The 24,405-nt window shown below is 52.5% G+C and overlaps 1 protein-coding gene across 1 annotated transcript; it reads left to right on the top strand.

Annotated features, from left to right (window-relative positions):
• The first annotated feature begins 846 nt into the window (after positions 1-846).
• MAP3K11 (mitogen-activated protein kinase kinase kinase 11) lies at positions 847-23,449 on the top strand. The gene is made up of 10 exons (XM_020813361.3): positions 847-2,510; positions 13,493-13,673; positions 15,099-15,247; positions 16,398-16,573; positions 18,068-18,308; positions 18,866-18,979; positions 19,380-19,506; positions 19,755-19,846; positions 20,067-20,393; positions 21,790-23,449. Exons 1-10 carry the CDS (start codon positions 1,790-1,792, stop codon positions 22,200-22,202), a joined length of 2,541 nt encoding a protein of 846 aa, XP_020669020.3. The 5' UTR covers positions 847-1,789; the 3' UTR covers positions 22,203-23,449.
• The last annotated feature ends 956 nt before the right edge of the window (positions 23,450-24,405 follow it).

Genomic DNA, 24,405 nt, shown 5'->3' with positions numbered 1-24,405 from the left:
CCATCCAAATGTAAAAGCGATTGGAAATATTTGAAATAAATAAAATAAATGAAGGGACGCCGGCTGTCATGAGTCCCGAACGGGCAAGGGTTAGGGTCGTCGTAAGCCATTCCCAGCGCCCTGAAGCTGGCGGTGGGGGTGATTTGAATCCAGCACAACCTCAGCAGGGGTAGCTCAGCCAGCCCGCAGCCATCCTGGCTAGTCAGGATTGTATCGTACATGATCTTCCCCGCTCCCTGATAAATCTGAAAATACTATTTTCCCCTTCCTTGGGCTTGTGTTCTTATTGAGACGAGCAAGCCCCTTTTTTGATCTCCAGGTGACCGTGGTCTTCGATGGTCCGCCTGCGTGGTGCCAACCCTGTTCTTATTCTCCATCTTAATATGGCTTAATCATGCTCTCAGCCTTCAAGGCTCTAGATGTCATTCCTTAAAAACCCCAAAAGCGCAAATCGAGGCCATCAAGGAAGAGGATCTTTATTCCAAATAAACACGTGCAAGGTTCCGGGTTGTTCAGAACGCTACCTCGGGCTGGACACTGAAAAAGAGGGTCTCGGGAAGACACGGAAACCAGCCTCTGGGATTCCAAAACTTTGCCCACTTCAGCTCCCTTCTAGGGTCATCCAAGCCTCCCCGCTCCGCTTCCCAGCTTTTCAGCCCGAGAAAGCGTCCTGGAGGACTCGAAAGCTTGCACGTTAGGCGACGGCAGGGCACAGCGATTCCTCTTTTTAGCCCGGGTTGCCTTTTATTTTCCCCAAGACAGGGTCAAGCCGGTTTATTTATGTTTATTTTAAATCCCAGGGACGTGTCGGACGTCACAGCCTCCGCTGAAACTTTGCCCCGACGAAGCGTGCTGTGGAGCCCCCGAGGCTGGCGCCGCTTCCTCTTTCGAGGGCGCCGCATTCCGGAGGCGGTGGGCGGCGTTGAAGGCTGCTGTTTCTTCCGGAGGCTCGGAGCGCCCGTCCCTCCCCGCGGAAGCCTTGGCCGGGGCTGCGCCTTTTGTTCCCACCCAGAGGCTGGGGGCGAGACGGGGCGGGCGAGGCGAGATCGAGACCCGGGCCCGCCTTCTCCCCGAGGACGTCAAAGCCCTCCCCGGCCCAGCCTTCGCCCGTCCGTCCGCTGCGCGCCCGCGATCGCCCCAGCACCAGGGGCCGAGGGAGGCGCGCACCGACGGCGCGTCCTCCGGGCGCTCGCTTGCCACGCCCGGGGAGGCTTTTTTTGCGGGAGAAGAGGGGGGGGGATCCCTTCCGAGGAGCCCCCCCAAACCGGCCCTGCTTGGCCAGGAAACCTCGAAGGGGAGGGACCGATCCGGCGCGACGAGGAGGCGGTGACGGGGCTGGCACTGAACGAGGAAGCGCGGCGGGCGCTGGGGCGGAGAGAGAGCGCAAAAAGTTGGTAAAAGTTTGTGGGGAAGGAAGGACACGGGAAACTCCCGACGGGGCGGCGGGGACGAGGATTTAAGGGGGTCTGGAGGAGCATCCAGGAGCGTCGCCTTCCCCAGAGGAGGAAAGAGGGCTCAAAAAGAGGACACCCCCCACCCCGTCGAGGACACTCAATAGCTGGTGGCCAGGATGAAGCAGCCCTGATCCTTCTCCTTAAAAAGGGCTCCTGACTCCCCCTATGGAAGGGGGCGTAGTCACTCAGGGCTAGCCCCCTGACCTCCCCGGACCCACGGCCCTCGGGACCCCCTCTGATGGTCCCCATCCGGCTGGACCCGAACTCATCTCCCGAGGAGGAACATGTCGCCGGTGACCTAGAGCCCCCCGGACCCATGAAGCCCCCGAGACGCCATGGAGCCGCTGAAAAATATGTTCCGGAAGGCCCCGCTGGCGGGGGCTTGGGGGCCCATCTCCCGAGGCGGGGCGCCCACCGCCACCGCCTACGCCAACCCGGTCTGGACGGCATTGTTTGACTACGAGGCCAACAGCAGCGACGAACTGACCCTCCGCAAAGGGGACCTGGTGGAGGTGCTGTCCTGGGACGCGGCCATCTCCGGGGACGAAGGGTGGTGGGCCGGCAAGGTCAACGACCAGGTGGGCATCTTCCCCTCCAATTACGTCTCGCCCAAGGCGGGGGGTTTCCCGGGGCCCGAGGGCCCGCCCGAGGCCGACTTCCGGGACCTGCGGCTGGAGGAGGTGATCGGGGTCGGGGGCTTCGGCAAAGTCTACCGGGGCAGCTGGCGGGGGCAGCTGGTGGCTGTCAAGGCCGCCCGCCAGGACCCGGACGAGGACATTGGCACCACCGCCGAGCGGGTGCGCCAGGAGGCCCGGCTCTTCGCCATGCTGCGCCACCCGAACATCATCACCCTCAAAGCCGTCTGCCTCCAGGAGCCCAATCTGTGCTTGGTGATGGAATACGCGGCCGGGGGGCCCCTGAGCCGGATGCTGGCCGGACGCAGGATCCCGCCCCACATCCTCATCAACTGGGCCGTGCAGGTGGCCGACGGTATGCAGTACCTCCACTGTGGGGCCATCGTCCCCGTCATCCACCGGGACCTGAAGTCCAACAACAGTAAGTAGAGTGGTCCGGCACTGAAAGATTTGTAGAATCCATCCTGTTTCTTCCCCCCCCCCCCACAAATTCAACACCTCTCAAATTATGGATTCATTTCTCATGGTATAGTTTCCTTCCCTTTGCTAAAAATGCCCCATTGAGGTAGCTCACCCTGTTTTGGTTATGTACCCTCCAGCCAAAACCCACCTTATAGGGAGCTTTCAAGATGTGTGAGATATTTAAGGAGTGGTTTTACCACTTCCAGACTCCCCCCTGGTGAGTTTCCAGGACTGAGTCAAGATTCGAACCCAGGCCCCCTGTGTTTTCAGCCTGTCGCTCTATCCGCTGCACCACACCGGGTGCTTAGCTTACAGTCGCTGGAGGTAAAACAATATAACAAAGGCAGATGAAAGATAACCGGACGGGAAACCAGCCACAATGAGAATGGCGGCTTCAGAAGCGTTGAGGGAAAATAATCAATCAGAGGAAGATAAACTAAATTAAGGCTCAGCCATGAGAGATCTGAAGCAGAAAACCAGAAAACCAGAGATCAGGAAGTGGGTTTGGAGGTGTCAAAAAGAGAGCTGAGTTACTCCAGATGTAGTCCGGGGACATCGTTCTGCGTAGGGCTGAGATTTTTCTGGTACCCTCCGATGGACGGCCGTAATCCTTCTTTGTCGCGACCGTAATGTGTTCCTTTTCCTTCTGCAAGAGGGTGGCGTTTTTTTTCTGTCCGCCTCGGGCAAGAGCGAACCGTGTTTTTAGAACACAGCTCTTGGGTACCGACAGATTTGCGCAAAATCTCGCAAGGCCTGCGTCGGCGGCCGCTTCGTTTCGTGGGCTTTCGAAGGATAAAAGCCGTGTTAGATGGTTCCTTTCCATTGAAATCGCACCGGCCTTCTGAGCGCTTGCCCGCGTGCGCGAGAGTAGGGGGTTGTTTCCCAGCACGAGAGACATTAATTTGGGGCAGAAGCGTTTTGCGCAAAATGCAAAGAAAAAGAGAGAAAAATGGATCTTTCTTCTCAGGCTGGAGAATCTATAAAGGCTTTTATATGCTTTTACTTGATGTCTCTTCATGTTAAAGCAGCCAACATGGTGAATGAGGCTTTTGGGGACGGGTCTCCTTCGCTCCCTGCTCTAGTCCGAACTTCCTCCCCAGAATTCAACCCCCCCATCTGCTGGGGAGATTTTGGCAGACACAAGCTGACCCATCCATAGGCGGGTGTCTTGAAGGAGCCGGGCGGTTCCGACGCTTTGGGGGACGATCCGTTGGCAGGAACGGCCTGCGTCCGATCGCACCGAAAAGGCTCCCTTTGGAGAGGGCGGTCTCCTTTAGAGCAACGCTTCCGCCTGATGGGGAATATTCGCTCCCCCAAAAAGTCCCCGGCTGAGGATGAATCGGGGCCAAGCTAGAGGCCAATTCCCTGTGTGTCGTGTGGAAGGGACCCTATAGATCATCCGGTCTAGCCGCTCTGGAGGAAGCCTGGTGGGGGATTCGAACTCCCCACCTCCGGCTCCACGGCCAGATAATCACCAAGCTCTCCGGCCGTTCCCCAAAGGCGATCTGTTTCCCCATCCGATGACGACCTCTGACACGCAGAGCGAACCTGTTTCTGAGCGTCGGAGCCTTGTTGGCCCCACTAGGCAAACTCTTTTTGTTTTTTCCCCGCCTGCCTGGGAATTGTTCGGGCCGGCCGGCGTGCAAGGCCTGGCATGCCCCGTTTGTGAAATGCAGCTCTTCCACGCCAGAGGTTTTCGACGCCCGCCCGCCCCCGAGCTGGCCTGACCTCGGCCACCCGAGGCAAGAAGGAAGTGACGCGCTGGCCTCGATATATACATATTTTTTCTCTGCCTCTCCCTGCCGTTTCCTCTTGCAAGGACGAAAGCTGTGTTTTTCTTTCCATGCGAACACGGGAAGGACTCGGAGGCCTTCCTCCCCCCCCCCCCCACAAAGGCCCTCTTGAGCTATCGTTTTGTGGAGGGGACGGGACGGGCGGGAAGGCCGAGACAGAGCAGAGCTGGTGGGAAGAGATGTTTACATATAAACCCGTTTTTAATTTTTTAAAAAATGATTCTATCTTGCCCTTTCTCAAATCCTTCAGGATAGTCCCTCGTTTTCTCCCCTTGCGAGGTAGGCCAGGTCAGGAGGTTTGCCTCGTGGTTGAGCAAGGACTTGAACCCGGGTCCCCAGAGTCCTCATCCATCATTCTGAGCACTACGTGGCATGGCCACTAACTCCTGGCATAGCAGGGCAGTGGAACTCCCCACCACAAGAGGTGGCGATAGCCACTCCCTTTAGAATCCTACAAAACAGGGGGTTCCCAACCTTGGGTCATCCAGATGTTCTTGGACTACAACTCCCAGAAATCTCAACCAGCACAGCCGAAAAGGCTTCTGGGAGTTGTAGTCCAAGAACATCTGGGTTATCCGTGGTGGGGGACCAGAGATTTAAAGGAATCCACCTTGTAGACCTGAGGTTCCCAACCTCGGGTCATCCAGATGTTCTTGGACTACAACTCCCATAAATCCTGGCTAATCTTGTTGGTGGTGGAGGCTACTGGGAATTTTTGACCCACGGTTGGGAACCTACCGCTTTAAAAGACAAATTAAACAAAATTAACACCGGAATGGCAGCCGACGGCTGGTTTTCAGCCCGCAGGGCGTAAGCAGGAGATGTTCCATATCCCATGTTCCACTTGCCACAGATATATCTCACTGGGTAGCTTTGGCTCACGGCTCACGCAACTTCCTCTACCGATCCACCTCGCGGGGTTGTCGTGAGAATAAAAGATGAGGATCGCTGTGGAATAAAGCAGGATACAAATGTAACTTATTCATAGAATAAATCTGCCAGAGCTGATACTGTATTTGATTGAGACACAGTATCGACAGGGGTGTTTCTCTCTGTGCCAGTGAGACTACAACTCCCATTGTCCTCTCTACCTGGAAAGGCTTTGTCTCTGAGCCCGACGTTACTCTTAACGTGATTTCCGCCTCTCATGTCCCTTTCCGTCAAGCAAAAACGCGCCTTGGAATACATTGTTTGACGTTTTCTTGGGCCCTTGTGACATCCAAGGCCTTGCGTCAGGAGATTAGGGGAAATATAAAAGCTTGGTGGGAGAAAGCCAAAGTCCGATTTTATGCATTCATCTGGAAGACCTGGATCAGGGCATTTTCCATCCTAATAAAAGTCAAGGTGGAATTCTCCCCCCCCCCCAAAAAAAAGCCACAATGCAGCTTGGATACAGGGAGACAGATTTGATTTAAATCACAATTTACATTTTAAAAATTAGATTTATTTTTTTAAAAAAAAACAAGTTTTGACTTAAATCATGATTTAAATCCATTTTTTAAAAAATAATTGGCTTTTATCCACCCTGCTGGAGGATAAGCTTTTTTTTCTGAGATGGTACATTCGTCACTTTTCAGACCAGTGGCCTTTCTGTAAGTCATGATGTGTTCCTAACAAGCCCAGCGAAAGGGTTAGGCAACGGCCAGGATCATAGGAGATATTTACGGGCATGCAAGAGGAATGGTAGAAGGTGCTACAGCCTGACCCACCCAGTCATCCCTCCGGCATCCACTTTGACCATTAGCTACTCCAACTTCCATAATTCCTGTTGCACGGCCATTGATTTCCACCAGAACTCCGGCTTTTATATCATTGCTACTAATTATTGAATTATTATGTATAGTCCAAGAGGAGACGTTTAGCAAAGGCCAACAGAACAAACGGAAAGAGGTCCTTTTTTTGTGAAAGGAAGATCTTTGTGCAAGAGATAAGTCATATAAACTGTCAGCCTAGGCCATCAACAAAAAAGTTTGAATGAAATCTGGAGATCCGCTCTTAAGAATGCAGAGATATGAACCAAAAGCACGGATGTATATTCCCTCCGTTGTTTTTCAAGGTGTCATTTTCGGAGCAACATCTTTAGAGAAGCGCTTGGCCATCGGAATTATTGTCCAGGGAGAATTAGCAACCATATCCGATAGACGTGGAATTACGGACTAAAAACCTCGGGCGCAGCCGCTCCTGTGTAAATCGGGGTTCAGCCTGCGGTCGTTGTGTGAGCGCCGAGGCACGAGTGCTGTCCTCGAAGCGCTTGGGCCGTATTGCACAATCCGTCACGCCCGGGACGTGCTATTAATGGCACCACTGCAGAGAGCAATTCCTTTTTGCCATGAGCAATTGGCCTGGCATATTTATGCCGGCATAACTTTATGTTACCCTCCTTTTGACAGCGGATCTCTTTGCATCGGTTCAGCCGTATGATTGCTCGGACTGATACAAAAGAGTATGTACGGAGTTGAGAGGAAGGAGATGTTAAAACACGAGGACGACTGGATCTTTGCAAATATAATGGCCTTTCCTTCCTTAACAACAAAAGGGACCCTCTGCTTTTATCCACCAGGCAGGGTGGATAAAAATAAGTGATTTTTTAAAAACAAAATCTGATTGATTTAAATCACAATTTGCATCAAAAACGTAATTTTTAAAACCCAGTCTGTTTTTTCCATGGTGGGGTGTGACTTTTCCCAGTGTGATCAGACCCGCAATTTTACAACCGTCGGATCGTACCCCGAGTCCTGGTTATACCTCTGGAACTAGGCATCAAGGTTGGGGGTGACGCCATCTCGAAAAACTCCAAAACCTCTACCAATTCGTTCCGGAAAAGATGGATGATCTGCTTCTTTTCTTTTTTAAATAGTTGGAGGTGGCTTTAGAAAGATTTCATTTCCGGTGGAGCGACCGAACACGCATTTCTTCTCTTTTGCCCTTCCGATCCAACAGGTTTTGCAGGATTTGTGGGAGGAAGGCAGAAACCTGCTGGACCTGTTTGCTCAGAAATGAAAAGGAGATAAAGGTACTTCCTCTAAGCAGTGAAGCCTCTTTCAAACTACTTTCAGCCTCTCTAGATAGAGGGGATGGCCGGAGAGAGGAAGGAAGGACAATTGTGATACAAGGATCAATTTGTTGAATGAATGTGTATCTCTATATTCTTTTTGTTGTTGTTTTTCCAGTGTTATTTGCAACTTTACTAAAATAACATGGAAAAAGAACAACAAAAATCACAGTACCGGTCTTTCCACAAGAAATGCATAATCTGATAGAGCACCTCTCCATAAAATTGAAGCGAAAATCAACCACGCCGCCTGCATCAGATGAGACTATCACACCAAAGATTGAAACGGCCACCTAAACCTTGTTTATCCCCTGCTCTTGAGTTGTGCGGGGTTCTCTTTTCCCCTGTGGGTCCCAAGCAGTGTTGGCTAAGGATGATGGGCCCTGTAGTCCAATGCCCCTGAAAGATGCTCGTTCAGGGACGGCAGCTGTGGAGTAAAAGCAGGGCAGATCATCGTCATTCTCCCCCGGCAGGTGATTTGCAGCCGATCCCCAAAAGGGCTGGGGGTTTAGCCACAGCGACAACACAGGGCGTGTATTTCCTGCCTGAATTTGAATGCCGACGTCAAGAAAACTTGAAAACAGGTGCTCTTTAAGAGGTGCGGCTTGCTTTCTCCAGGACCAGCCCTCCCCACGCGCAACGTGGCACTAAAAACCTGGGGCTTCTGTCTGTGAGTTGTACTGTCTCATGTTCCGTCCTCCTCATCTCCTGCTGCCCAACAGCTGAGACGGCAGCCACCTTGGGCAGGGAGATTTTTTCGGGGTGGTGAAAGAACAGCCAAATTATTAGTAGTAATCCGTTCCAGATTAACCTTCGCTATAGCGAAACATCACTAAACGGAATAAAAAAAGCCATAGAAACGCATTGAACTTTGTTCAATGCGTTCCTATGGCTTGAAAACTCACCGTTCAGCGATGTTTCTTCATAGCGCCGCCATTTTCGCGTCCTCGTTAAGCGAGGGCAGGGCGCGAAAATGCGGCGCGGACCTTCCGGCGCCCATTTTGGAACCGCCGATCAGCTGTTCTCCCCGGCTTCATTATGCGAAGATCGCTAAGCGAATCGCTTAGCGATCTTCGCAAAGCGAAAAAACCCCATAGGGGCCATCGCTGAGCGAATGCTCCAGCGATGGCCCAGAGTGCCTCGTTAAGCGATTTCATCGCTCAGTGAGGCACTCGTTAAGCGAGGCACCACTGTATTATATTTCTTTTCTTCCCCCCCCCCGTCTCATCCAGGGACGAGGAGAGGCGTCTGCGGAGACACCCTATCCGCTGGGGCAAAATTGTCGGGCTAGTTTTAAGTATGATCAACTTTAACCCAGGTGGGCGAGGGACCCACTCCGTGAGTGTCTCCACCTCAGGCAGCGAAATCTCTTGTGCTCCCGCTTAATTTTCCTCCCCAGGAGTCACAAGCGGGAACTTCTCAGGAATTCCGGCCTGCAACGTGGTGAAATCACGAGCAGGAAATCCTTGTGCAATCGTCCCCGTGGCGATCCTTTGGTTGTTCTGACCCTGTTAATGACTACCTTTCAAGTATTTCAAAAGGGCTAGCCTGCCTCCACTCAGTCATCTTTCCTCCAGGATAAACCTGGATTTGGCGACTAGATTTCTCGTGAATGCATCCTAAAATCACATCGGCCCTTTTTGCCGCTGCGTGGCAAAGTCGGCTCACATTCTGCTTGGGATCTACAACCATTGCAAGATCCTTCTCGCTCGTGTTGCTGAGCTGAATCTCCCCCATCGTGTGATTGTGCATTAAATGTGTTTCCCCCCTGCTAGCTATAGAACTTTGCACGTTTCCCTGTTAAAATCCACTTAAGCTGTTTTCCCCTCCGTGTGGCTTCTCGGCTTGCTTCGGTGTGGCTGCCCAGCCTGGTGCGTACAGGAAGTTATGCTTATCAGAGAAGCCAGCCATGGCGCTGGGGGTCAAAACTGGAGCATCGTCGGGGGCCCTTTTCCCTTCCTCTCCCGGCGTCCACCCTGTCCCTCTCTCTCTCTCTGTGTGTCTCTCATCTTCCCTCTTTCTCGTTCTAGCTCATCCCCCCCCCCCCGGTTCCATGATGCTCAGGTTCCACGTCAACCACTTCCTTCCTCATCATTAGCTTTCTGGCGGTTCCGGCCTCAGTTCTAGCCGCGCAACACACACACACACACATATACTAATAAACAAGCTCCTTCTTCCGTTTTCGGTCTGAGATGGAGAACCGAGGCGCTGGGAGGCAGGGATCCGTGCTGTGCGGTGGTTCTCCATAAAAAAGTCAGGGGTGTTTCGACACAGCCTCCCCGGATCTCCCAGCCTGTCGAGCGCTCGGGAAAATGTGCTTGTAAGACATGCACTCTGAGCGTGCACAGAGACACCCTTCTTTCCCACGACGCTTGTCCTTCCTGGCGCACAGCGCTTGGACCCAGCCGTGCGCTTCAGCTGCAGGCGGTCAAAACCCCACAGACGCTGCCTTTCGCTCCTTAAGGGTGGACGGTGCCCAAAGGGAGTAAGTGGCGATTTGCTGCCCACCCACCCCAAATTTGCCGCCTGAGGCCCCTGCCCCACTCGAGGCGCCGGCTCTGTGGATCCCCGGTCTTTGCAGAGAAGCAGCCCTGAAAGTGGCGTTAAAAAAAAGGCCGTGGGTGTCGGGCTGCGGCTGAAGGCAGGGTTATAAAGAAGGCTTCCCTTGTTTAAGGTGTTCTTTTTGGAAGAAGGGGGGGCAGGAAGGGAGCCAGAGCCGAAACAATGACCCAGCGGTGGCAGAGAAGGAGTTGCCTCCCCTCGGTCCCCTTTCCTTCCTCCGAGGCGCTTCCTGCGAGCCGGCGTGCTGGCTTCCTCCCTCGCCTCGGCCGCCAAGGGAAGGGGGCTTCCCGAGAGCCTCTGGTGGAGGGTGCCCCTCCATGGAGGGTGTCCCTCGGCAGGGGGGAGCCCCCTTCCCGACGGTCCGTCGTCCCCCGTCTCCCCGGAGAGCACAATGGCCCGATTCTCCCGCCGACACAATGGGACACAATGGGACAGGGCGTTTCGGAGAAAAATGCTTGCGTCGCCTACGGGTCACGGGGCCGGGCGGCGGGCGGTGGATTTGGCCTCGGCCGGGATGCCCAGGGGGGCTCTCGGGCTTGGGTGCCAGCCTTGGAGCGATGCCAGGTTGCCAAGCCAGCCGGGGAGGTGCCCGGAACGGGGAGGAAGAATCTCCCTTTCGTGTTCCTCCACGGCCCTCGAGAGGGACGTGGGTGGCCCGTCCAGTCTCGCCTGGCGAAACCCCGGAATTCCCTCCCGCCGCCAAACGACGGCAGCAACCGCAGCGCCTCTGGCAGCGTGCAGAGAACCTTTGCTTCCGTCGGAGTCCTTACATCCGGCTCTCCATCAGCAAAGAGAAGGAGCTGTGGTCTCTTTTTGTTGTTTTAGCTTTTTGTGGTTTCTGGTTTGGTTTATTTCTTTTGCTGTGTTTTGTCTTGACGGAAGGCCTTTTCTGTTTGGGAAAGAGATGAGCGAGTGAGAGAGAGAGAGAGAGAGAGAGAGAAATGCACTGCCCGGTGGATTCTGACTTCTGCCAAACCCTAATAGGGTGCACCAGGGCGACCAAGGAAGCAGAGTGGCAGACTTCGACTTGGAAGGCCTGAGTTCGAATCCCCGCTCAGCCATGGTCACTCACGGAGGGTGCAGAACGGCTCAACCCATTCCTTCAATATCTCACTTACCCCAAAACCCAATTACGTCAGGTCGGGCTTGACGGCACATCAGGGTGACAATAATAGTAGATGGTTGTTGTAGGTTTTTCGGGCTCTTTGGCCGCGTTCTGGAGGTTGTTCTTCCTAACGTTTCGCCCGTCTCTGTGACCGGCCCCTACGGAGGACAGGAGTCAGGACTCCCACAGACTGCCCCAGAGCACAGGCAGAGTCCTGACTCCTGTCCTCTGAAGAGGCCGGCCACAGAGATGGGCGAAACGTTAGGAAGAACAACCTTCAGAACAGGGCCAAAGAGCTCGAAAAACCCACAACAACCATCAGATCCCGGCCTTGAAAGCCTTCGCGAATATAATAATAGTAGAGTTCCCCAGATAGGGGAGATAGCCAAGGAGTGGTTTGACTGGTGCCACTGGCTGCAAGGTCTGGAGACCTGGAGGTCAAGGGTTGGATCCCTACTATGTGTTTTGGAGGAGAGCAGCCAACCTGGGTAGCCTTGGTCGAACGCTACAGTCCCAGGGCAACTCAGAAGAAGGGAAGGGTCAACCGCTTCTGAGTACTTGCTCCCTAGAAGACCTTGGAAAGTGTTGTCGTACGTTGGAACTGACCTGATGGGAGGGCATGCCATGATGAGTGATTGGCCCACCTTGCCAATGAATTCCCATGGGATTTGAACCCAGGTCTCCTGAGTCCTAATCCAACACAACCCGCTACACACTCATCTTGGCTCTCCCGTCATCATCGGTCCTTGAGTTCTGGACCAACAGGGGTCAGACCTTGTGTTCAACAGAGCAGAGATCCCTAGAAGAAGGAGATCCGCATCCATTAGAAAGAGAGGAAGATGTGTGAAGGGTTCGAGGGGAGGCTGCGTCTTCTGCCCTTGTCTGCCTGAAGCCTGCTGTACACATTAGCGGAGCAGCAAAACTTTTAAGCTTCCTTCCTGTCCTCCAACAGGATGTGATGGAAGCGCTGAGGCCATCCGGCGGTTTGTGGGTTGAGTACAGTCTGTTGCATCTAAAATTGACTTCGATGTACGGGTGTGTGTCTCTTCGCAGGGGGACACCCGTCGGCTTCTCGGGGGCCTGTTTTGACAGAGAGCCGGGGTTCCCACAATTGACTTGACAGGCGACCCCGAGAGAAAAGCTACTGGGGTCGAAAATCCGCCTATCTTTGCCAAAGAATGGGCTGAAACCAAGAAGAATCAAAAATCGGGTAGCATTGCAACCCTTATTTCATTTAGTCCCATTCTGTTGCAGTTGAAACTGAGACGGTCATAAAAATAATCCGTAATATAGCCAAATATATATAATCTACCTTGAGACCCTTACGCTGACAATTCTTTCAAAACAATGCTTGGAAAATTGCTAATACAATGAGGATGTAAGGTGAAGCCGGTAAAGTTTGGTGAAACTTGAGAAGTTAAAGTTAACCAGGAAGTAAAACAGGATGTAAAATGACAATACAGTAGGACCCCTGTACTCGTTGATCGATATCCACGGTTTCATTTATCTGAGGTCTGAGAATGTTAAAAAATATTAAAAGAAAAAACAAGAAACATGCGTTTTCATGGTTCATTTACCAGAACTGGCCACTAGACGTAGCCAGAGACCACGATGTGTATTCTTGTTTTTGAAGAATACAGTGGTGCCTCGCTTAATGAGGATAATTCCATTCCAGCGGAATCGCTGTACAGCGAAATCCTCGTTAAGCGAAATAAAAAATCCCATTGAAAACCCGTTCAATGCGTTCCAATGGGCTAAAAAAACTCACCGTCCAGAGAAGATCCTCCATAGGGGCGGCCTGTATAGTGAGGAATCCATCCAAAAACACAGCGGGGAGCCATTTTACACAGCGGGCGGCCATTTCGAAGCCGCCGATCAGCTGTTTTAAAAATGATCGTAATGCGAAGAATCGGTTCCCGAAGCAGGGAACCAATCGTCACAAAGCGGATTTTGCCTATTAAAACATCGTTTTGCGATCGCAAAACAGTAATCGTGTAGCGGTTTCGTCATTTAACGAAGCAATCGTTAAGCGAGGCACCACTGTACATACATAGCACGGTCTCTAGGCCCCCTCTAGTGGCCAGTTCATGTAATATATGCTGAAAATACATCTATTGATCGATCATGTTCGCTATTATCCATGCATTACAGCATCCACGGGGGCTTGGAAACAAATTTCTGGCAAATTTCCCGAGGAAAAAAAATGTTCCATTTATTTATTTGTATCTGACACCCAGCTAACTCGCCTTTTTTCTCCGGCCAGCTCAAGGCAGCACTTTAGCCTAAAAAAAACACAACCCTGTGAGGTAGGCCGGGCCAAATGAGAGCGTCCAGTCTGAGGTTAGCAGCGGAAGGGGGGACTTGACTCTTGGTCTCTCCTCTCCTACTTTTAAAAGCTTTCAATGGCTTCTCTCGCTTCCTCTCCACAGTCCTGCTGGCCGAGTGCGTGGACGATGGGGACGTGAGTGGCAAGACGCTGAAGATCACCGACTTTGGGCTGGCCCGGGAGTGGCACAAGACGACGAAAATGAGCGCGGCGGGCACCTACGCCTGGATGGCCCCCGAGGTCATCAAGACGTCCACCTTCTCCCGAGGCAGCGACGTCTGGAGGTGAGAAAGAAGCACACTTGGTGGGGAGGCACAGGAGAGGGCCTTCTCTGTGGCTGCTCATGGGATGTGGAACTCCCTGCCACTGGAGGGCAGGCTGGCCCCTTGCTCTTGGCTGTCCTTCTGCAAGCAGGCAAAGACCTTTCTCTTCAGGCAGGCTTTCCCTTAATAACGGGCTGCCTGGGTGGAGTTTTTTTTAAAATGTTTTATTGTACTTTATTCCATTGATCTTTTTTAGTATTTATATACTCATGGTTGTTGGCTTTACATACCGTCTTCTAAAGCTGTAAGCCACCCTGGGTCCTTTTTCAACGAGAAAGGTGGGGTTTTAAATATTTTAAAATAAACTAAATATATAAAAATATATAAGAGTAGACCTTTGGTCTAGATGGGCGGGGTAGAAATCCAATAAATAAAATAAATAAAATGGATAGGAAGCCGTTTTTGATCCATTTGACAGAAAGTACGTGGCTGCCCCATAATATTTCCGCCTGCCCACCCCAATCCTACAGTAAATGCATTTTTATAATCCTGGACGCCTCCTTCAACACTATCTCTTTGGCAGTGATGGAGATGCAGGATTTATTCCCACACTTATCATTCCCCACCGCCACCTCAAACTTGAAAAATTCAAAACTGGGAATGTATGTCTGTTCACTTCGAGTTCTGAATTTTTTTTTAAATTTCAATTTTAATATTGTTCCAAATTTGGGACTGGTTTTGAGGCCCGGTTTAGCCAGGCAACAAGGGGCATTGGCATGAAAATTAGCCCCATGAGTTTCTTCTCCTCAACCACAGTATAGAAAGGAAGACGATTTTCATGCCCTAGTACAAACTTTTCTTCCTCATCTCTGCTTCTTCTTCTTCAAAAAAGCCCCCCATTTTATGACTTTTTTTAAAAAAAAATCAAGATTAGGTTCTTCCTGGGGGTGGCTGACTCGGTTCCATCCTTGTTTAGAAAAAAATGCTCAGGGAAAACTCTAGGAAGAGCAAAAAAAACCACACCCCACGCCCTCTGAAAATTCTGTATTTGTTCGGAGAGCGTGAATCTGCGCGTTTCGCAATGCAACGGCGTCGTCAGAAGCACATCGCGAGAAGGCGAGAAGATTCTCCGGAAAAGACCATTATGGTGGAAGGCAGCAGGAGAAGAGGAGGATCCAATACAAGATGGACGGACTCTTTAAAGAAACCACAAGCTTGAGTCTATAAGAGCTGAGCCAGGGCTGTTGAGGACAGGAGATTTTAGAAATGTCCCATGGGTTGCAATAAGTCAGATAGAAGATAATAACAACAAATGTATACCAAATTAATTTCTGCCTATGCTTCCTTGGAGGGAGCCCCGATGTCCTTTTGAGAGCGAGTGCGGTAAAGTGGGGAAATGCCAGTCCTCTTGGAATTCACTGGGTTTTCTTTGTCCCCCCCCAACAGTTATGGGGTCCTTCTCTGGGAGCTTCTCACGGGCGAAGTCCCATACCGGGGTATCGACGGTCTCGCCGTTGCCTACGGGGTCGCCGTGAACAAGCTGACGCTTCCTATCCCGTCCACCTGCCCCGAACCTTTTGCACACCTCATGGCAGGTAAGCGAGGGCCGCGGAGAAGAAATCCGAAGCGCAGGCCTCCTTGCAATAGGACAGTTGTCCGATTAAATAAAATACTTTTCGTCCCATCATTCCCTGGCCACTGCAACATCTAATGATAGGAGCCCAGCCTGACAGCTTTAGCCTAAAAAAGGATATTTATACAGTAGGACCCCTATATCCGTGGGATCAGTATCCATAGTTTCACTTATCCGTGGTCTGAAACTTTTAAAATATTAAACGGAAAAAAAAAACCCACCAGAAATATGTATTTTCACGATGTATTTACCAGAATTGGCCATGAGAGGGAGCCGGAGACCACAGTATGTATTCTGTTGAAGCATACATAAGATGGTCTCTGGCTCCCCTAGTGGCCAGGTCTGGTAAATACATATTGAAAATACTTTTTGAAGCATGCATAACATGGTCTCTGGCTCCCCTAATGGCCAGTTTTGGTAATGCATGTTGAAAATACTTTTTTCCTGCATTTTTCCTCTTTCACCATGTTACGTATTGTACAGCGTTCACTATTATCTGCGGTTTTCAGCATCTGCAGGGCGACTGAGAACCAATCCCCTGCAGATACAGGGTCCTGTCTTTGGTGCTGCGTCTTCTGCTGCACTCCTTTTTTAAAAAACCTCTTTTAAACAGGCTCCCTTGATATTCCTGACTTCTCGTTCCTAATTTCCAAAGGCCGCCTGCAACGGGGCCTTTTTAACAAGTCACAACACCGTTGCGCAGGACTGCGTGTGGCCTGAAACTCACACAACACGGCCCAGGATCTTAGGTTCACCTTCTGTCCGGTGGCTGTTATTGTCACTACCGTGTTTCCCCGAAAATAAGACAGGGTCTTATATTAATTTTTGCTCCAAAAATGGTGACACGCGTATATTTTGAAAAATTCGGCAGCTGGAACAGTCTCACCCCTCCTGGTACCTCCTAGACATGTTAGGGGCCCAAGTGCTGGCCGGGGATAATGGGATACCTGATTCATCTAATGGAGAACACTTCTGGCTTGGGAGAAATAATTAGGAGAAAGAGATCAGGCACGTACGCAGATCGAGAAGGAATGTTTCTCATGCACGTTGGCCACCTTTGTGTCTTATATCTTTTTCCCTCTCCTGGCCTTTTTTTTTTCTCGCCCCGCCAGCCTGCTGGGAACAAGACCCCCATCGGCGCCCCAGCTTCGCCTCCATCCTGTCCCAGCTGACGGTGCTGGAAGCTCAGGTCCTCCGCGACCTGCCCCAGGCCTCCTTCCACTCCATGCAGGATGATTGGAAAGTCGAGATCCAAGACATGTTTGACGAGCTGCGGGCGAAGGAGAAGGTGAGGTGGTTTCGAACCTGTTTGCATGGCGAGGATTTTTTTGTTCCCTAAACAGGAAGCTGGGTGGAGCTAGGCTTTAGTACTGTCAGGTTTAGGCCTTTTCTCCCAGGTGAGCCAAAGAGGATGTCCGTAAGGTGTGTGTACGCCGAGTCGCTCCTAGAATGGGGGTTTCTGGGACTGGTAGTCTTAAGAAACCCAAGAATCTCATCCCTCCCAGTTCCCAAAGTCTCTGTGTCTTGCTATTGGCTGAACTCTAGTGAGGTCACGGAACGTTTGCCAATCATTGTGGCTTCCTGGGGTCTGTGTGTCAGAAAGGGGTAGCCACGGAATGTTAACAAACGCTGCACCTTCTGTAACAGGAAGGTGAAGAGGCAATGTAGCTGGGACTGAACTCGGGACGTGAGCAGAGGCTTTACTGCAGTACTGCAATTAAACCACTGCACCAGAGGGCTCGTTCCTATTACCGTTACTAGTTGTTGCTTTTTATAGGGTGTGACTGGCTGGCAGTTACTGTCATAGCTGGCTGGATAGCTCAGTGGTTTAGGCCTCTGGCTGTGGAGCCAGAGGTTGGGGGTTCGATTCCCTCCCCAGTGCTTCTCGTGAGGAGAGCCAGCCTGGGGGGCCTTGGGCTAGCGGCTCAAGGGCCCCCAGGGCAACCCCGAAAGAAGAGAAGGGGAAACCAGTTTTGTGTCTTTCTTTCCCTCAAAAACCATGGGAAGGGTCATGCTGAGTCAGAATGGACTTATAATAATGATTATTAATACAGTGGTGCCTCGCATAACGAGCATACCGTTTAACGACAAATTTGCATAGCAATCCGTTTTTTGGGATCGCTAATGCGATCGCATACCGATGCTTTCTATGGCCGAAAATCGCTTTGCGACGATCGGTAAGCGTTTCGCTTACCAATTTTCGCATAGCGATTTTTTTTAACAGCTGATTGGCGGTTCCAAAATGGCCGCCGGATGCCTAAAATGGCCGCGTGCAGCGTTTTTGCGCCCTGCCCTCGCTTACCGAGGGCGCGAAAATGGCGGCCGGATGGGGAAACATCACAGAACGGTGAGTTTTGGGCCCCATTGGAACGCATTAAACTAAGTTTAATGCGTTCCAATGGGTTTTTCCGTTCCGTATAGCGATGTTTCCCCATAGCGATGGTTAATCCGGAACGGATTAACCTCGCTATGCGGGGCAGCACTGTATTATAATCTTCTAACGGCAGAGGTGGAAGGGACCCTCTGGATCATGTCAAGAAGGCCCAGGGGGGATTCGAACCCCCCAAAAAACACAAGAAAGTGAAGAACCGAACTTGCACGGGCCAAAACGGAAAGGGAGGAATGAGGGTGGGATTGTGATACGACCGTGAGGAGGAAATTGAGTTTTTGCAGTGGTGTTGTCTCCCCGTCGGTGGGCACGATCCCTTCTTTTGAGGGGGGCCAGACTCTCTCCTTCCACGTCAAAGCCTTCATCATCCTTTCCCTCCCTCCTCTTCCTCAGGAACTGCTGAGCCGCGAGGAGGAGCTCAAGCAAGCGGCCCAGAAGCAGAAATCTCAGGAGGAGTTTCTGCGCCAGCGCGAGCACGAACTGGCCCAGTGGGAGCTGGAAGTCTTCGAGCGCGAGCTGAGCCTCCTCATCCAGCAGATGAACCGCGAGGGGCCTCACGTGAAAAAGCGGAAAGGGACCTTCAAGAGGAACAAGCTGAAAGGGAGGGACGGCGAGAGGATCAGCATGCCCCTCGGTAGGAGGAAACAGAGCTGGGGTGTTTTTTGTGTGTGTGAATCGAAAGATTGTGGGCAGCATCGGGGGGGCCACCCCAAGACATTTTGCTGCCTGAGGTCGGAGACCCAAGGTTCCCCTCCTTGACCCACATTTCGGACACAAAACCGGAACGTATTGCCGGTTGCAGCTGATGCCGCCCCATATTTAAGATGGGTCAGCTTTTAGCAGGTAAAAAACCTGGGTCTTCCAGGAGAGCTCCCTCCGCGCTCGCAAAACGGGTGTTTTCTGGACCTAAGCTTCGCAAGACAGCGATTTAAACAGCTGATTGGCAGTTCGCAAAGCGGCTTTCCTATGGCCGATCTTTGTTAGACAACGACAATTCTTCCCCAGTGGAACGCATTAAACAGGTTTCAATCCATTCCAATGGGGGAAATGCTTTTCGCTAGACGATGATTTCGCTAAACAGCGATATCAGTGGAACGGATTATCATCGTCTAGCGAGGCACCACTGTAAAGGGATTAATCTCGTTATTCTTTAGGATAAATAAAGCACACATTCTCTCTTCCTCCTTTCAGACTTCAAGCATCGCATCACAGTCCAGGCGTCCCCCGGGCTGGACAAACGGAAGGACTTCTTCGAGGTGGGGGCTGGGGGTTCCCCCACCTTCCCCCGTTTCCGAGCCATCCAGTGTGAGTTGCCTTTGGGGCCGTGCGGGATTATCAGGAAGGGACCCTTAACCTCACAGTGAAACCTCCACTGATCTTCTGGGATCTTGAGCTGAGCAAACAAACTGACTCAAAAAAGATCTGTTGAAACGGAGTGTTCCCCAGTACAGTTGCCATGTAACTTAGATATGCTGTAGTTACGGCAAAAATAAAGTAATGGCAAGTAACTTATTATTTGTAACTAGTTACTTCCAAGTTTGTGTTAATCCTGAAAAGTCGGAAGTCCGATACGTACGTGTTTCTCTCACTCGTGGAAAACAGCATTACTCTGGTACGGACTAGTGCAGGCATGGAGAATACATCGCTTTTTGGCAAGCTTCAAATGTTCGTAAACGTTGAGCGAATATTTCCCCCTCTCCTGCAGTGGAGGCGAGCGAAAATGATAAGAACTGGGGCCGCCAGTCGCCGCGAAGAGGAGACGAAAGTGGGAACGGCCGCACGAAGGCCGCGGGGTCCCCCAAACCGTGGGAGATCAATATGCAGAACGGAAGGTAGGGGGCAGCCTTTTCCTGATTCTGTTTTAATCAACTTCCCAAAAGCCGAGGCGGGCGGCAGGAAAAGTACGCCAGAGGGAAAGGAGCCCACGTGGAGAAAGCGTGGTTCCCGGGTTCCCAGCATTCTGGATCTCCTTTGGTCTCGCCATTTTTAGCCGGATGGGACAGGTCGTGGCTTTGTGGGAGAGAGGCTCCGCCACGGATCAAGGGGCCTAAACGTCTTTTTCTGTCTCGCTGGCCCGCAGGCGGAGGTCGCGGCTGGAAGAAACCACATGGTACATGGAGCCAGAGGGACTGCCCGCCTCCGCGCAGACCCACCCCCAACCCAGCCCGAACGGTGAGTCCAGCCGCTGGCGGGCGGCTTAGAGCGAGGGACGTTTCTGTGGGCCAGTTTGAACCAACTCTTCTTCCAGAAACCATGAGGACTAGGGCCTTGATTTAAAGAGGCATCGTTCTGAGCTCTACTTAACAGAGGTGTTTCTTAGTGAGCACCGCACTTCAATGTTGTTCATTGTGGCTTGTTTCCCCCCCTCCTTCTTCTTCCTTTGCTCCGAAAGGCAATATTCCCCTCGACACTCCGGACCCCGAGGAGCCAGCTCCGGAACGCCCCAGCGCCCCTCGCCTCATCCGGCGGGCCCTGTTGCACGGTAGCGCGCTGCTCGCCTCCTTCGGCCTGGGCCGGGAATTGCCGACCGTCCCTCAGGACCCCCCAAAGGCCGCCCCTGCCCTGCATGTGGAGTTGTGCAAAGAGGAGCCCCCCACGGATCTTCTGGTAGACGTCGCCTCGGAGGGCGACCGGGGGGCCCTTCCTCCTCTCTGGGCCCAGATGTCCCCCAAGATCCCGAGACTCGCGGAAGGCCGGGGCAGCAAAGCCCAGAAATGGGGTGAGTTGCAGCCATGCGATTAAGGAAGGCCGACAGGGAGCGGGTTTGAATCGGTGCAAAAGACACGTGCAAAGCCCTGCGCCTCGGAAAAAAGCAAATCCAGCAGTTATGAGGTGGGGGGTGCTTGGTTCAGTGATATGACGGGCAAGAAGGATCTTGGAATTATCATAGATCCTAAGCTGAGCATGAGCCAACCGTGTGATGCAGCAGCAAAAAAGGCTAATGCTATTTGAGGCTGCATTAACAGAAATATCGTCTCCGAATCCTATGAGGTACTGGTTCCCCTCTACAGTGGGGTCTTGACTTGAGAACTTAATCCGCATTGGAAGGCGGTTCTCAAGTCAAAAAGTTCTCAGGTCAAATCTGCATTTCCCATAGGAATGCATTGAAAACCATTTGATCCGTATCTGCTCTTTTCCGTCCATAGAAACTAATGGGAAGCTGCTATTGCGCCTTCGACAACTAGAGGGGGATATTTTGTTTCTTAGGTCAAGAAAGGTTCAGGGAAGGCAGGGAAAATACAGTCCAGGCAGGACAGTACCAGGCAGTCCGAAGACTGTCTCCCAATCCACTCTCTAAACGCTGGGAGGAGTGAGGAAGCAGACAGGCACCCTTTTCACTGGCCAACAGTTAACTGAAAGTTCAAATTTTGCACTTTCCCTGCCTCCCACGTGGGTTTTTTCAGTTCTTAACTCAAATCTAAGTACTTAAGTCAAGTCTATATTTTTTCCTATGAGAGTGGTTCTTAAGTCAAAATGTTCTTAACTCAAGCCGTTCTTAAGTCAAGACCCCACTGTATTTGGCACGGGTTAGCCCTCTTCTTGAGTCTTGTGTCCAGTTCTGGACACCACGCTTTAAGAAGGTTGCTGACAAATTGGAGCAAGTTCGGAGAAGGGCAACAAGGAGGATCAGGGGACTGGAATCCAAGCCCTCGGAGGAAAGATGGCAAGCACTGGGCAGGTTTAGCCTGGAGAAAAGAAGATGCATGCGAGATAGGAGAGCCCATTTGAAATACTTGAAAGGCTGTCCTACGGAGGAGAGCCAGGATCTGTTCTCCATCCTCCCAGAGCGCATGACACGTCATGATGGGCTCAAGCTACAGAGAGCCAGAATTAGGCTGAAATGTCAGGGAAAATTTCTTAACTGTTAGAGCAGTACGACAATGGAGCCAATAACTGGAGAGGTGGTGAGTGCTCCAACGCTGGAGGCATTTAAAAGAAAATGGGAGCGCCGTCTGTTGGGTCTGCTTTGACATGGATTCCTGCCTTGAGCAGGGGGTCAGACTGGATGGCCTCCCAGACCCCTTCCACCTCCATGATTATTTGGTTCTATGCTGAGAAAGCAGTGTTTGGTCCCCAAAATGTGTTCAAAACCACCTTTTCTTTTTCTCTTCCAGATGGTGCTCTCCCCTCGCCTTCCTCGCCACGTAGCCCCCGTTCCCCTCGCCCTCACTCCCCTCACGCCGGCCTCATCTCCCGGCCCCGGCCCTCCCCTGTCCGCAGCCGGATCGACCCCTGGAGTTTCGTCTCATCCGGACCCCGCGCCTCGCCCGTCCAGTCTCCTCGCCTGGGGGGGCGCCCGTCCAAGCCGCCGGCTCCAGAGGCCACCGACCCTTTCGCGGCGCCCACGCCGGACCCCTTCGCCCGTGGGGACTTCTCCGCCCCAAAAGAGCCGCCCGGCCCAGCGGCTTCCAACCCTTTCCGCGAGACGCCCCGATCGGGGGATCTCGCCGGGCGGCTCAGCCCTCCTCCCTCCGCGCCGGGCTTGGCGGGCCAACCCTGGTGGTCGGCAGCGACGGCCCCGAAATGAGCAGGCCCGGAAGAGGGACCCGCTTGCCTTCGGCTCGTTCCGGACGTCGGCAGCTTGCACGCCGACCTCGCACTCGGCGCTGACCGGACGAGATTGGTGGTCAAACACTGGAAGCCCAAACCGCCGTGAAAACGGTGAAGGGGTCGGAAGTATTTTCCGGACTTTAAAAGGGGCCGAACCCTGAAATACTGAGTGACGGGCTTTCTCCTCTCCGCCCCCGACTCCCTCTTCCCGAAATCCTTCCCCACGCTGTTGGAATCCCTCTGCTCCTTTCGCACCCGGTTCTTCCTCGCGAGCGTCCCAAGAAAGCGAAGAGGGAGTCCGCTGGACATCGGTCACGACAGGGAAGGAAAAGGCCGCCGGGTGCAAGAAAGGAGAACTGTTTTCACTGCCTGTCCCTGTAACAAACACTAACCACTGAGCATTACTTTCCTGTCTGTTTCCCCCACACACACTCTCCAGAGGTGCAGACGGTCGGGGCAGGGAGCGCTCCCCATCGGAGAGCCACCTTCCTCCTTCCCTGGGTCCCCATCCCGTTTGCCCCTGTGCCAACTCTTCCTTGCCACGATTGTGACGTGGGCGCTCTCCCTGTTGAATGCCGGGCACGGGGGCCCTCTTCAGCAGCCAGCCCCACACTCTTGCCGTCCGTCCCCACCTTGGGGGCTCCGTCCTTTTCGGTTTTGACCTCCCTCGTGCCCCCCAAAACCAGAGGAGGAAAAAGCCCAGAGCCTTCAGCTTGCCAAAGCACACACACACACATGCACCCCTTTTGTCCCTGCTGGACGAGCCTCCTGCCAGCGGGGGACGATGGGAATCCTTGTCCTGCCATCGTTCCTCAAAAATAGCTGCGGGCGGCGTTTGGCTGAGCCGTGCCGCAGGAGCGGGAGAAGAGAGCGCCAGGCAGCTGGGATGTGGGGGTGCCCGCATGCGCCCTGGGTGGCATCCTGTATGCGCAGGGGCTCGGAGGAGCCCATGGGAGGGCGGATCCGACCTGCGTCCAAGCAGTCGGCAGAGAATCCCGCCCGAGAGGGAGCAGCCACCCCCCACACACACACACTTGACCTGTGCACCCCTACTGTGTCGGCCACCCTTACTTGAAACGTTCGCACACGTGCCCAGCTCCCTGGCGTGCCCCCTCCTGCCCCCCCCACGCGCGCCAGGGAGCCCTACTGTGTCGAGCCTGGCCCCAGCGAGGGACGGGCCGAAACCTGTGAAGCGAGACCAAATAAACCTCCAGTCGCCTCCTCCGTGGTGTGTGTGTGGTGTTTCCGTCCGGCTCGGGAAAGGGGGCCTTGGCGCGGGTTCGAGGGCGAACAAAGTCTACGGTTTGTGCTTTTCGGGAAGAATACCCCCCCCTCCCCAGAACTCTTCCTCTGTGTGGAAGAGGTCATGGATTCGAATCCTTGGAATCTCCGTGCAAGGAGAAAACATGCATGAGTCGATTCAGAGCCAGCACGAACTCCCAGGTTGTGCCTCCTGAGCATGATAAGAATTTCACCCGACGCACCTAGAAGGGCACCTCGTGAGGCTTTCCAAGCGAAGCTCATTTGGGGGATTTTCAGGGAGATGATGGGCCAGTGGGAGTCTCGGAAAATACACGGTAGCGCCTACTGCCTTTGAGAAAGGCTGGGTGGCCTTCAATGCAATGCACTTTTTCAGAAGCTGCTACCCTCTTCATCTAATGCACGATGCAAAAAAGCACTTGCGGAACAGGGTGGTTTGCAAACATAGTAGGACTCCTTATCCGCGGGACCAGTATCCACTGATTCAATGATCCACGGTATGAAAACATTAAAAACGAAATCTTAGAAACAAATATTTCTGAAGATTTAATTAATTAATTAATATCCCGCTTATCTGGACCAACGGCTCACTCTGAAGTGTATGGAACTGGTAAAAACCTCTCTTTAAATAGCCCTGTTAGGATCACCGTACGTCTATGGCCCACAACAACAAGTGTATACATGCCTTCTGCACTGAAAAAAAAATTGAAATTTTTAGAAACTTTAAGGACCATTTTAATGGGGAAAAAACAGGACGTACAAGATGGTAGTAGAGCTGGCTGGTGACCTCAGTGGTTTACTGTAAGTCTCTGAGCATTGCAATATTAGGGTGCCCGTCTGGAAACAGAAATAGAACATGGAGAATGCAGGAAAAGAATGAAGCAACTTAGCCATCATCATCCTCTTAGAACTCTTGAGCT

The sequence above is a fragment of the Pogona vitticeps genome, chromosome 15, assembly GCF_051106095.1.
Source record: "Pogona vitticeps strain Pit_001003342236 chromosome 15, PviZW2.1, whole genome shotgun sequence".
Lineage (NCBI taxonomy): Eukaryota > Metazoa > Chordata > Lepidosauria > Squamata > Agamidae > Pogona > Pogona vitticeps.
Note: the sequence above shows the minus strand (reverse complement) of the source record. Positions and strands in the feature narration are given on the sequence as shown.

Bases quoted from the DNA above. Each gene is read 5' to 3' on its own strand.
- MAP3K11 (XM_020813361.3), top strand. From the start codon at position 1,790: ATGGAGCCGCTGAAAAATATGTTCCGGAAGGCCCCGCTGGCGGGGGCT. The intron at 15,248-16,397 runs GTAAGCGAGGGC...TCGCCCCGCCAG, and splicing joins TTTTGCACACCTCATGGCAG to CCTGCTGGGAACAAGACCCC. The intron at 18,980-19,379 runs GTGAGTTGCCTT...CCTCTCCTGCAG, and splicing joins CCGTTTCCGAGCCATCCAGT to TGGAGGCGAGCGAAAATGAT.